This window comes from Necator americanus, chromosome II (assembly GCF_031761385.1).
Source record: "Necator americanus strain Aroian chromosome II, whole genome shotgun sequence".
NCBI lineage: Eukaryota > Metazoa > Nematoda > Chromadorea > Rhabditida > Ancylostomatidae > Necator > Necator americanus.
The window spans coordinates 16,298,647-16,311,390 of NC_087372.1; the positions used below are offsets into that span (position 1 = coordinate 16,298,647).

Here is a 12,744-nt window from a genome sequence, read left to right on the forward strand (position 1 = left end):
TGATGAACTGAAATCGAAGATTTTGCATTTGTTTTGTTCCTTGGTCACTTAAACTCCGAAGAGTTCTCATTTTGAGCAAAACAAAGCACCACGTCACCGCTTTTTACTCGCCAGGAAGTTCTTTTCAGAAAGATCCTGCGATTTCTCCCTAATAATTCAAAACCAGAAATTTTAAGAGCAGAATAGTAAAAATAAAAGAAAGAAGCATGCATATGTGTAGCCTTTTCATACAAAAAAAAAATTCTCGATAGACTGACTGCTAAGAAGAATAGTTGCCACCATAAGAACAGCAGGATCGCCATCATCAAATAAAGTACTGACATCTTTGTAATCCCGTCAAGCACTCTTGTGACAGTTCGGATGTGTTCGTCAAGGCAAACCTGCGCTAGCAACCATTTCCGCCTCTGTTTCCTGTAAGATATGTAGCCTTTTCAATGAATCCACTTTTGGCTAATGGAACTAATTATACTCAATTAATTAAGTGACGCTGGCAATTTGAAGAATGTTTAACCGAAACTACAGTTGACTAGTGGTCCACAGTTTGATTATTAGCTGGTCACATACTCAGCGCCGAAGTGTTGGACCGGCATTTTTTCAGCACCTTTTTCTTTGGGGCGGGTGTGGCGCAGTCGAGCAGCGGTCCGTTGTAGCCACACGGTCGCGGGTTCGAATCCGCACTACTGCTCGCCAACCCTTTCATCCCTCCGGATCGATAAATTGGTACTAGATTTCTCTGGGATGATAAAAACACTGACTTGACACATCGGCTAGCCCCCGCAAGTCACATTGTATGGGCCAGTCACACGTTCGTAAACCTCAAACGATTCTGAATTGAAATGCACGTGGGGGCGCATCCCAAGCGGATTGACTAACGCCAGAAACTTTAACGTTAACTTTTTCACTTTATGATTCCATTAACTTGATCCTATTGTCTGTGCTACTTCCTCTATTCTCGTCCGATGCGACCGTTCTTCTGTTCTTCACGCTCATGTTTGAAATCACGTTGGCATATTAGAGAGCTGCATTGCTATTTGTTCGAAATTCGTTGTTTCTTTTGCTGGCTTTCGAAATACGGCAAAAGCTGTGCCTGCATTGAAACCGCAACGTACAAGTGAAAGTACGAAGTCATCGGTTTATGTACTATGGAGCCTGAAATCCCCAACTAGCACTATAGTCCCACTGTCCACTTTTGCATATCTGCGTAAGAGTGTACGGCATGTATGTTAAGCAAAAGGTACTTCGCTAGCAAATTCTCCACTGTTTCCTTTTCTCAGATATAGGAAGAAGTCCTAATTGCGTTATTTGTAGGGCAGTGAGACTTTCGCTCATCACTGCATTCCGTTTGGAGTAGCCAAACTTCCGTCGCGACCGCGTACGCAATCACAAATCAGGTCGCTTTAGAGGCATCACCGTCCTCTATTGCAGCGCGCCACCCTTGCGCCCTTCCGCCTGCGATTCGTCGAAAACATTCGAGTCGCAGGCGGAAGGGCGCAAGGGCTGCGCACTGGACAGAAGCCGTCGTAAGAAACAGCGTGCCGGGGTCGACCGTTCACACTGATACAGGCAGAGACGCACGGAATCAACCTCTTCTCCACAATCTACGACCCCGTATATTCACTACCCGCCTGGAACTCCTACCACCCCAGATTCGTGGGTGATGCCTTTAAACTGACTGCGTATAATGATATGAACATTTCATTATCATTTTATTTCAACACTACTGTAGCTATACCGTCTACCATCAAGAGAAGATGTTTCTACAACGCAATGATTTACAAGGATTAATTAGACGGTTATGAAAAACCGCTTTGCTTCTTCAGATTAGGGTACGATTCAATGGAAAGTGTTTTTTTTTTAACACTTTTCAATGAATCGTACCATAATGAAAAAAAAACCACTAACTTGATCATCGGCTGGCCCCCGCAAGTCATTGTTGCCAACACGCGTTCCAAAACCCCAACGATTACGAATTCCAGTAAAACGCCTTGATGCGTCCCAAGTGGATTGAGACGTCAGTGACTTTATCCTTTATCCTTCTATCAATGAAAAGCTACGAAAAAAATCTGACACAACTAACTAATAACTCTGACGCAGTCCAGAATGTGTTTTCTGCTGTTGTTGTGACTTTATAAATTGTTTTTGTTTTTCTATTGACTAACCTGGGTTGGCTGGATCAGCCATAGAAAAACCTCCAATTTCGGTTTGGTGCAACCCTTCTGTGGACTAATAGCGACCACTTAGCGCCTTCATGGTACATGACGCCATACGTTACCGCCTCCTTGTTACAGAGTATGGTGCTATCTAAATCTACTTAGACGGCTGCGTGGGCGGTCGCGTCGCGCCGCACTGGCTCGCTGCCAGCTCTGCCATGTCTGCGGCCCTTCACAAACGTGAGGGCCTATGGTGTTAGCAGGCACTTGCGGCTACTCGACCCGACCCCAATGGGTCCATACGCTAGTTTCTACACTCGTCTCGCCACAAAAGGAGGAGTCGCACCCCTATTCACTAGTCTACCTTCTAAATTCTATCAACTGAGGTAAGTTACTTCTAGATATGCAGTCTATGTTGTGATTGCTTTTCTGGTCATTGCTTAATGACATGTGCTAGCTAGGAGTTGTATTTGCGAGGAACTTAAGTTTGATTCCTTGCTCAAGCAACCCACAGCTGGCGCAGTCTAACAGAAATCTCAGTTTTTCTTCTCGTTTCTGCTATGCTGTGATCGCTCATCTAGTATAACTTTTGTTCACTCATTCCTTTTAGTATGGTACATATCATGAATCAAGAAAAAAAGGTTTTTGTGTTTATGCAGTTGTAATCTTTATTTTATATGCAAAAATAATACATAATACTTCTTGTACATATCACGGTGCTTAGTATATACATATATACATGTATGAAATGTAGCTGTTCCTTATGCCATTCTTTCTCTGCATTAATTGCCCTCTTTGCCCTTTTCTTTCTTTTTTTACTTCGATATTGGCAGGCAGAAATCTTCTTGAGCGTTTCCGCCGCTTCTTCTGTGTCAGTGTTTACGAGAATGTTTACATTTGCGCTCAGGATTGCATATTTCTAAATATTTGTTTGGTTTGAAATTTGATAATCAACATCTGATGTTTGATAATTTGGAGGCAGTTGAAACACTTACACTTTCAATGTTACTCCTTATTTGAGTTCGTTGTTGTTTGCGCTCCTGAGCTGCCGTGACCAAATCCTGAGTGGGAAATACTTGGTCGACTTCATACATCGTCTCACTTAGCTGTGTATGGGGTATTTCATGGACGTGTGAAGTAAATGGATGCTCTTCTACAACGCCTCCTCCATATAATTTTGCCGCATGTCTGTGAAGGCAACTGATTCCAGCTCTATTATCCAAGCAGCTGCAACGCCAAGAGTAGGAACAGACACCGCAGAGTGGACAGTGAACGTTTTCACTCAAGGATTCACTACATGCGCATCCACAAAAGTATACCACTTGGTATTTTTCCGCCACATCTTTTCCCTGAAGTTCCCATTCTGCCACTCGCTTCATCTTCTCAGGCCTGTTCTCGTAGTGTTTCAATGCCCATCTATCACATTTACTGGACTGCTGAACACGGAAAGAGGATGCTGCGAGTCGACGGAGATCCTACAATCATCACTTAAGAATATATTTCAAACGTTTGCAAAAACGTTTTACCCTAATTTCGGCTGAATCAGCCAAGTCTTCCACAGCTCTGATTAGCAGCTCTACGAGGAAGTCAGCTCTTGAGTTGGCATTTCTGTGGAGGAAGTCCTTTTTTAGACGCAGATGCCACCTCTCACTAATCATTGTCGTGTCCATTACGGCACCTGTGTTTGCAAATGATGCCCAACTGGCAGTCCTTCCTGTAAAAGCTTTTCGGGAAAAGGGAAGTGAAGCCAAAACGGTTCTATACTTGCCTAAATAATTATCCTTAAGATAATTAACCATTCCAGTTTGGCCTTTTGTTTCGAGAAAACCGAGAATTTGACCGAAGCGTGACTCAAACAAAGTGAGGTCAGCAATGAGGAGAAGTTCATTGAGGTCTTTCTTTACTTGTCCTCGAATGCGAGCCTGAAGAATTACTCCGTAGGTAGCACAAAAGTAGGCAGAATGATTTCTGAATTTTTTTTACCGCAACTTATCTGGTGGCGCTCCTTTTGAATGTTTGGTCGATGTGCCATCTACAGTAGTGCAGCTTAGTCCGCGCTTCCGGAAAAACAGCTCGAAATCCGTTGTAAAAGCATGGAGCTTCATCATTAACTATCTGTTGTGGGTTGAAATCAGGCAGAAGCTTCTTGATCTCCAAAAAGAGCCTCTGTACATCCAATGTTGTCATTGTGCCGCTCAGTAAAAAAGCTTTAATGCGAAACCATTTGTCAATATTGTTATCAACTATTAATGTGAGCAATTAGGAGTGAAACTTTACCAGCCGGAAGACCCCGGTTCTTGTTGTCAGCTACTGAAACAGTCGCTAGCTTTAGATTGTAACGTGTGACGTTATGTGTGTCGTCGACTGCAATTCCACGTGGCGAAAATTTTCTCAACCATTCTAACTGTGTCGGAGTGATCATTACTAAAGAAATGAGCTTGTTTGCCAAAATTTTAGGTATTATGTCAAGCAGCTCACTTAAACGAAATCCTCGTCCACTAGGGTCATCAGTAACCTCTAGGACACGGATTCCGTCGTCCGCGTTCTCCTCTGCTTGGCGGTGCATCAAAGAATTCATGCCATTCTTGTCGCGATATCCAGGGCGTAATCCAAATTTTGTTGTCAAATTCCAAAGATCTGACCTATCGACAAACCACGACCTTCGCTGAGTAGTCCCTTTTGAGCCGTCGCAAAATATAGTCCATTGAATGTTCTGTACATGAAAATAGGTCTAGATTTGTCATTTTTCAAGCAATCTTTTAATTCAGACCTTCGAGAAGAGTTCTCAAAAGTTGTTCTTGTGTATTGTTAAGACGGAGCAGCGCAGGCTCTATATCGTGGCCAACATGCCCCAAACATCCTTTTATGTTGACTTTACCATCATCGGCAATGTGAACGTTCATAAAACATGAACAGCTGATGACATCCTTTTTACTAGATGTTGCCTTTGAAGTGGTTGCTTTCTCATATGTGCCAGCCCGATTGCATCTAAGGAATTAAGTCATGTCTTGTATACAAAATTTACATTTTATAAGCACCTTAAAGAGTACGACGAGCCCTTGGCATAACTTGATCGCTTGAAAAAACTAGTACCACTTCTTTCACACTGCTCATGCAATCATTCCTGGAATATTGCAAACTTCTTAGAACTGAGGAAAGTACACTCTATTTATTTTCAGTGCATTTCAGTGAATACTTCCAATGACCTACCTCGAATTCTCCAACCGTATCAAATGTAAGCAGTAAAACAGTATAGTCCTGGGGTTTACCGTTAGCCTCGTCTTCGCTATGATTGTCTTCGCAGTGACAGGCCATACTTTCGTGGTCGGTAAAACCCTCATCACAAATGGGGCAATACATACAGGGTACTTCGGGAATAGGTTTTGATGAACTAGCCTTCTTCTTCACTTCCAGCTTAACCTGAGCTATGTGCTGCTCAAAATATTTGTGGGTTACTCTTAGATGAGAGTACAGATTCCTTCTTAGAAGTATTTTGGTGCAGATAGTTCGTGAGAGGACGATGACATAGCGTATGGTGATATAGACACAACTAGATACGAATGTTATCCTTTTCAGCATTGTGAAATAACGACAACTTGTGATCCATTTTTCCACACGGGACCAGCCTCTGCGAAATGCGAGATCTTTGCCATACACAGTCGGCTGGATAAAGTGGCAGAATAAGAGTTCGGTGACAAAGGTGAATAAAGTGAACTGGATCTACTTACTACGTTTGACAACTGCAGCTGTGTTCAAAGCGAAATTGGAAAATTCACTGGAAAAATTTTAAATATGACGAAAACCAATTGCACTACATAGGATTTGTTATAGATAGCTTTTGATGAACTCCAAATTAAATATAAGCAGAATCAAGGCAAGATGAAATGAAAGGAAAATGTTGATGTAGATGGACGTATACGAAACGTTGTAATAGACTAAATTCCAATGGATTTCTGGAAATCCTCACCTCAAACGATTGCAAATCATTGTTGCAGCAAAACAGGATGCCGTTTAAAAACCACACTTTCGATAAGTCAATCATTAAAAACATTAAATTTGAAGGAACACTTGGCAGTTCAGAGCAAAGGAAAGTAGAATAATTTAATAAAACGAGTGCACGGTGGAATAGAACCTCTAAACTGCAGAGATATACATGTGAGAAATCTGTGGGCAAAATAAAGCCAATTGCAATTTCCAGGTACATAAATAATGCTTCAGTACCAAAGATTCTGCCAGCCGTGAGTTGTAAATGACACGAATCATTAAAGTCGTTGCCAAAAACAACTTCAAGCTAGCATATGTCGCGGAAGATAACCATGAAAGGAAAGGTTGCAACATTGAAGAGACAGCCAAAAGCAACTCACCTTAAGCAGTTTGTAGAAGCTTGTAAAATTGTTAGTCTCAGTATCCAGGAGGAGCAGTGTAAAGGGCATTAGAAAGAACTGACGTATGGTGAACAGTTATAGCAGGCATTTCTGTTTGAATTGGAAGGAATGGATTTGCAGCGATTAGTCGTAGCAAAGTACAGCAAATAGTAGTGGAGAACTCATCATCGGCGATGAGTGTAGCGAATAGTCAGTGGTAGAAATAGTTGTCATCAGCAATGTAAGTGCAGAAGGAAAAAATAAATGAACGAACAAAAGGTATTCTAAAAACACGACATATAACCTGACAAAAAGGAGAAGAAGAGTTTAAAAAAATCTTTTTCTGGCAGATTATGCCTGCAGTGGGTTGATTGATGAAGGAACCAAACTTAAGTTCCTTACACCATAGGCCCTCACGTCTGCGAAGGGCCGCAGATATGGCAGACCTGGCAGCGAGCCAGCGCGGCGCAACGCGACCGCCCGCCCAGCCGTCTTAGTAGATTTAGATGGCACCTACAGAGTATCAGCCCACCAGGAATTATCCCCAAATAAGGTACCGCTTGAAATTAATGCCATTTCCATTGGCAATTTAGCAAAATGTAAATGTCAGTACAACGGCAACGACTGCATCGCGTGCGATCGCCGAGGGAAACGACAACGCCAGCAAGCCTAGCGTGGATCGCACGGCGCGGAAGAACCGTGTGCCGGACGTTCGGACGAGTTTCCCTTTGAAAGTTGAAAGGAATTGGCGGGAGGTACATGGGATGCTTTTTTAACCTTCAATCCCGGTGAGGTTCTATACGCTTGTAGGTTAGTGCCTGTGCTAGTTTTTTTTTTACATTGTCTTTCCTATCTTTTCTTTCCAAACAGTCATTTGGGTGGTGGAATGAATTATTCTTGTGGAGTGTATGTCCTTCGTCCATGTCCGTAAAGTATACTGCACGTTGGACGATTTTGTTCATGCTGGATATCCCTCTTTCGGTTTGCTATTACTAGTTCTTTTAAGTGAGTTTTTAGGAGTCATGGCGTGGAATGAGAGTTTCTCAGTTGCGGATGCCGGTGGTTGGGCTGGTGATATGTCCTTCGCCACCGCTCCTCCGAAAGAAGCACAGTCAGTGAAGGTTGCGGAAAGGCTACCTATCCCAGTGAGCGTTGCAGATCTGCATGAGTCGGCTAATGCAGAAGAGAAGTATCAGCTTGGAGATTATCCATTCAGCACCGTAAGTAATGTTTAACTGCTTCAATAGGTCACAACATTTACGGTTAGTGTGAGTTTTATGGATAATTTGCCACAAATGCTTTTGTTTGTCTAACTGCCTTCATTTTGATGAAGTTCATGCAACGCATCGATGACATGTAGTGGTAAGCGACCGTATTTCCATATCGTCGAATACCAATCGAGCTTTTCATTCCTATGTCGATTGATTGCTCTTCCGAAACTTCTTCCCGCAAGCTAAAAGGTCTTTTGGGGATATTTTTAGCGGGGGAAAGGCAAGGAAGTAGAGCGCCTTTTATTGCTTTTTGGTCTTAGGTTAGGGTCTGAACTGATCTAGTTATTTGCTTTCATAAATAAGGGTGCCACTTATTGCCTCCCGCTAACTACATTTTACCGTAGAGTTCATGGGAAATCCGAACAGATGCGTAATTCTTACTCTCACTCGAAATTGCTTAGTATTCAGGGTTCGTACATAACACACATTGATTGCATGTTTCTCCTTCGAAATACATAGCTTAAATTTTTAGTCAGAGATGTCTAAAGATGGGGATGGTCAAGGATACCTACTCAGTACGAGTTTCCTTCTGTAATCACACCAGGCGAATGTATTTTTGCTTAGTAACGTTCGAGCAACAGTTGAATTTGAACAACTTTCAAAATTCGATTAAGTTGTATTTCCTACCACTTTCATGAGATTTGAAAATGACTTTCAAAACCTTCAAAGCTCCAGGTAGAACCTTCCTCTAAGTTGTTTTGTAACGAAAAGGGACTTGTGAGGGCCATTGTTACAAAAGTGTTCTTATCGTTATTGGCTGCAGAAAATGGCAACCTTTATTTCCAGAGGTCTAAGGAAGGTAACATATTAGTGATCTGTGCCTGCCCTAATACTCTACTGAACAAAGTTTGATGCATTGTAGCAAAATAAGGTTTCGGAGTGGTGTACTCAGCGAATATCTGCTGTGCCAGATGCAGCGCGGTGTAACAAGCGGTTGCGATCGAAGTTGGCCCGTTGCTTACTCTACTCGGATTCAGAGTTGGCGATACTGCGACTCCGATCGCAAACGCTGGTCCCACCGTCGCAAATGCTGGTCCCTTTTTGACCACATCCGTAACTGCATCAGGTTCCAGACCGTTTTGGTCCGATCGTGCTGTTAAGGTGTGTAATTGGTTAATTTCAAAGGCAGGTGTCATATTTATTAAAATCGATCAAATAATCGTCCAGCAAGCATTGTAACTAATGAAAGAGCTTTTAAAGCAGTAGTCTTTTGTCGGCTTCCTCACAGCAAATATGCGTATGTATTTTAATTTCAAATATATGATTCTGAAAGTTTCTAATCGTTAGAAGAGAACAGCGCTATAGCAATTTTCGTACGTGCGAGCAACTTCTGCCAATCTCCTAGAAACTTAGTCAAATAGAATAAATTTTGCACAACGAGCTTATTATCGCGGACTTTCCTGGTTAGCTACCAGTAGAAGACCTTCGTGTTCATGAACAAATTAATTTATTTATTGAAACACCTGCAGGTGTGCCATAAAACGAAAAAAAAAAACAAGACGGAACAGAGCTCATTAGAATCTCGCCTGAATTTTACACAACAAGACTGCCCCTTCAAAGCATGATGAGTGGTGGGTTGGCAGATCATTCTCCTGCTACAGAAGGTGAGAAATCCTCACGCGAGATCCTTTTCCCAGACCCAGAACGCTACGGTAGATAAACGGATACCAGGGTTTGGGTGACCAACTTAACCTCGAACGGAGGAATCCATCAGGGACCCTGGGCGAACGGGTGGGGGACCTCAAGCACAAGGGCTCACCAACTCTGCTATCCTTGAACGGCTTTCCACCACCAGGAGAGAATAAGCACCAACAGTAGGGACGAATTTGAAAAGTTCTTCCGTACTGTGTAAAAGTAAGGAGTTTAAACTTTTATGAGGTTCGCCTTGTTTGTACGATGATTGCTTGCACAGCGCTACATTCACCCCATTGTTAAAATAACGTTTACGTAGTGGTCACAGAAATGAAGATGCATTTTTTAGTACATGGAAGAGTGCGGTTCTCAGTTTGATGTAATAATGAAATAGTGTGATGTACTAGAATTTTTCATTCAAAAAAGAAAAACACCAAGCACTGGGCGCATGGCTCAACTACCACATTCTCACATATGAAGGGAAGTGTATTTAGGTAATAACTATCGGAATTGTCAAATCAGTAGCGGAACTGGAAAACACAACAAACCACGTGTTGGGTGATCCAGAAGACATGAGCAAGGATTTCGAAGTGCTAACTTATAGCGGAGTACGTGTGCGGGTTACGACTCAGTTTCGCTTTAGTGATGTATGCAACTTTTTTCGCAGGTATCTGAGACAGAAATAGGGAGTTCAACATTTGTCGAAGGCACCAAAGTCATGGTTGTTGGTAAACTGCGATCACTTTCTGACAGACACGGTGGGTTTCTCTACATTCCAAGACAGCACATTTGTAATACGGTTTCCAGAAACGTGCACATCAAAATGATCTAGGGAGTGGACCGTGCATGGGCTTACGAATTTGATTTCTACTACCTGTTGTTGTGTTTCTACGAAACAAAACATGACGCAGGAGTATTCCTATCGCTTCAACAATTACAACTTTTTTGCAGTAGTCTTCCTTTCATGCTGACACACAATTCTATGTTGTTTTTGCCGATTTTGCAGAAACATGCGATTTTCATTGCATACTTTCGTTCAAAACAATCCCAAATAGTCAACAATCGATTGTATTTTGAATTTTAATAATTGTAATTTACTCTATTTTAATTAGCAAATCATTTATTATTGCTACATGCTATTGGCTTTTTTTAACTTGGAATGGGTACTTTGTATCTGTTACCCAGTTTACCTCCAATAATTCTTGGATTTGGCACAACTCTTTGCCAAATGGTCATTAACAAACAAATGGTTGATAATGCTAAATAATCTTCCACTATTGAAAACTAGTTTTGGAATCTTGCGCATTATATTTTGTAATAGACAATTTTGCCTTTTCTTTTCCTCTGCGCTGTGGTTTTTTTTACTTAACCCCTTGTGGTGGTCAAGTTTGAGCATCTAATCATTTAAATAATATATATCTAGCGAGGATAAATGGCATCGAATCATCACTTCTGAAAAGAGTTTTACTCTTTGGTCGCGTTCCACACACTGCTTTGACCTGTTTGGTGAAGCTGAGTTCTTCTCTAGCCACATGTTTCTCTTCTATTGTTAATGTTAGACTGACAACATCAAATGAAAGCATGAATTGATGTTATATAATAACATGTAATTCTTATTTTTACTTGATGTTGTGAAGTTCAGAATTCAGATGAAAGCAAATTTTTATAGGAATTATGTCGTACAACATTAGAGAAGTCATCGATGAGAAGGAGTACCGCGCATTCGTGCTGGAAGCGAAAATTGCGAAAATTTATTTCGGGAAGGTGGGAGTAGTGCTTTACAGAACTTTCACAGTGTGTCCTAAGCATAGATGCTATAGTTTGAACCGGTGCTCTGATCCCCGTTCACCTTTGAACGGTTGAGGAAGGGATTTCCTTCACTTTTGAAAGGTTGGCGAAAGGACCCCCCTCACTTGAGCTGCACCTCATGGGCTAAACCTCCTTCACCTGGGGAGGGTCCGGCTTCTCCCTATCGCACCTATGGTTCTAAGATATTTTTTGTTGTTGGAAATCCGTCGAGTTTAGAACGTTCCTTCCATTCTACGTTCTGGTATGGGTCAGAGCCTTAGTGGGTGTGCGGCTGGTCCGCCGGCGGACAGAAACCCTACTTCTGGACCGAAAGAGGTTTTGTTTCAGTCCTTTTCGCATTTTCATTGCTTTTACATGGAGGTTTTGTGAAATGCATTCTTCCGTTGCAGAATCTAACGGTATTCGGAATGCCAACGACTCGACTTTATAACACACCAGGAGAAACGTCATCAGTAACTCGAGGACATAATTTAGATGGTCAGCGAGGGAAGGTATGTATTAGGGGTGGTAGTCTCGATTGCTTTTTCGTAATTTTCCTCATAAAGTTAGGAGAGTTCGAAATCCTTACATGTATTTAATCTTTGAGAACAAAAATAAAAGAGAATATCTGGAAACCTTCCAGGGGGAAGTTTCAAGTTCAAAACTGATCAGAAATTCGTTTCGAAATAGCAACGTCTAGTGAGGGTTTCGTGGTACCTCTACAGTAATTTTGCTAGGCTTAAATTACGATAAACTCAGAGAAGCGTTGCGTAGCCTCTTTTGCATCAAGCTCATCTGTTGACGAACTACAATTCCACTTCATTATTTCCCTCCAGTACTTCAATTTCTATAGAAGAATTATTGTTCTCAACTATTTAGCTGAAAATTTATAGTCCGGTTTGCGTTCTTAGGAAAAAAATCCAATAGTACTCAAAGCCATATGCTTCATCTGTAACTATTAGCCCAGATTTTGTGAGCTAGAGCGACTTTAATCTAGCTCTCTTTACAAGGGCTAGTTCTTTTCAAAAATGTTGTACTCCCACGGGATATCGTTCCGCTGGCACTGATCGAGGCAACAAATGAATTCTCTTACAACTGTGCGCAAGTATTGTAATGCCGTATTGTAACGGAGCTATAAGGAAGGAAATCATTGTGATGGCTACACGTTCAATCGTTTACAAGATATATGTGTTGTACTTTCGCATACTAATGTCCACCAATAGTACAACATTTAGATAATGGACCTTCTTCAGCGTGAAAAAGACAACTACGATTCGGTCGGCATTTCTGAGGAGGACATTAAAAAGGTTCCAAAGTATCAGACATTTCTAATTTATCACAACGTAACTATATGTTAGAATGCATTTAAAAATTTCAATTCAGGCCATTGGTGCTAATAATATGGATTCACTGCGAAAGGATCTTCAATTCCTTGTCAACGAAGGTCACATATACAATACAACAGATGATGAACACTATGCTCTTATAGATTAATCGTAACTACCGTGAAATTTCACCTGTATTCACGTCTTGCATACT

At 41.6% G+C, this 12,744-nt stretch overlaps 3 protein-coding genes across 5 annotated transcripts; 1 reads left to right on the plus strand and 2 right to left on the minus strand.

Moving 5' to 3' along the window:
- Window positions 1-556: 556 nt before the first annotated feature.
- Window positions 557-6,583, minus strand: RB195_018051 (uncharacterized protein; the record flags this gene model as incomplete). Of its 2 annotated transcripts, XM_064185305.1 has the most annotated exons (8): window positions 3,366-3,377; window positions 3,470-3,625; window positions 3,677-4,072; window positions 4,263-4,357; window positions 4,428-4,574; window positions 4,629-4,863; window positions 5,361-5,570; window positions 6,515-6,583. In XM_064185305.1, the coding sequence occupies 8 exons, from the start codon at window positions 6,581-6,583 to the stop codon at window positions 3,366-3,368; spliced, it is 1,320 nt and encodes a 439-aa protein (XP_064041188.1). The 2 variants fall into 2 exon arrangements, with proteins under 2 accessions (XP_064041186.1, XP_064041188.1); XM_064185306.1 differs by lacking the exons at window positions 3,366-3,377; window positions 6,515-6,583 and adding an exon at window positions 557-733 and having other exon boundaries at window positions 4,221-4,357; window positions 5,361-5,465.
- Window positions 999-3,244, minus strand: RB195_018052 (uncharacterized protein; the record flags this gene model as incomplete). The annotated part of the gene is made up of 3 exons (XM_064185307.1): window positions 999-1,087; window positions 2,970-3,069; window positions 3,146-3,244. 3 exons carry the CDS (start codon window positions 3,242-3,244, stop codon window positions 999-1,001), a joined length of 288 nt encoding a protein of 95 aa, XP_064041187.1.
- Window positions 6,584-7,536: 953 nt separating the features above from the next.
- Window positions 7,537-12,699, plus strand: RB195_018053 (uncharacterized protein; the record flags this gene model as incomplete). 2 transcript variants are annotated; one of them, XM_013449880.2, is made up of 8 exons in its annotated part: window positions 7,537-7,734; window positions 9,912-10,025; window positions 10,085-10,175; window positions 11,087-11,181; window positions 11,443-11,541; window positions 11,616-11,717; window positions 12,441-12,512; window positions 12,589-12,699. In XM_013449880.2, 8 exons carry the CDS (start codon window positions 7,537-7,539, stop codon window positions 12,697-12,699), a joined length of 882 nt encoding a protein of 293 aa, XP_013305334.2. The 2 variants fall into 2 exon arrangements, with proteins under 2 accessions (XP_013305334.2, XP_064041189.1); XM_064185308.1 differs by having other exon boundaries at window positions 7,591-7,734.
- Window positions 12,700-12,744: the final 45 nt, after the last annotated feature.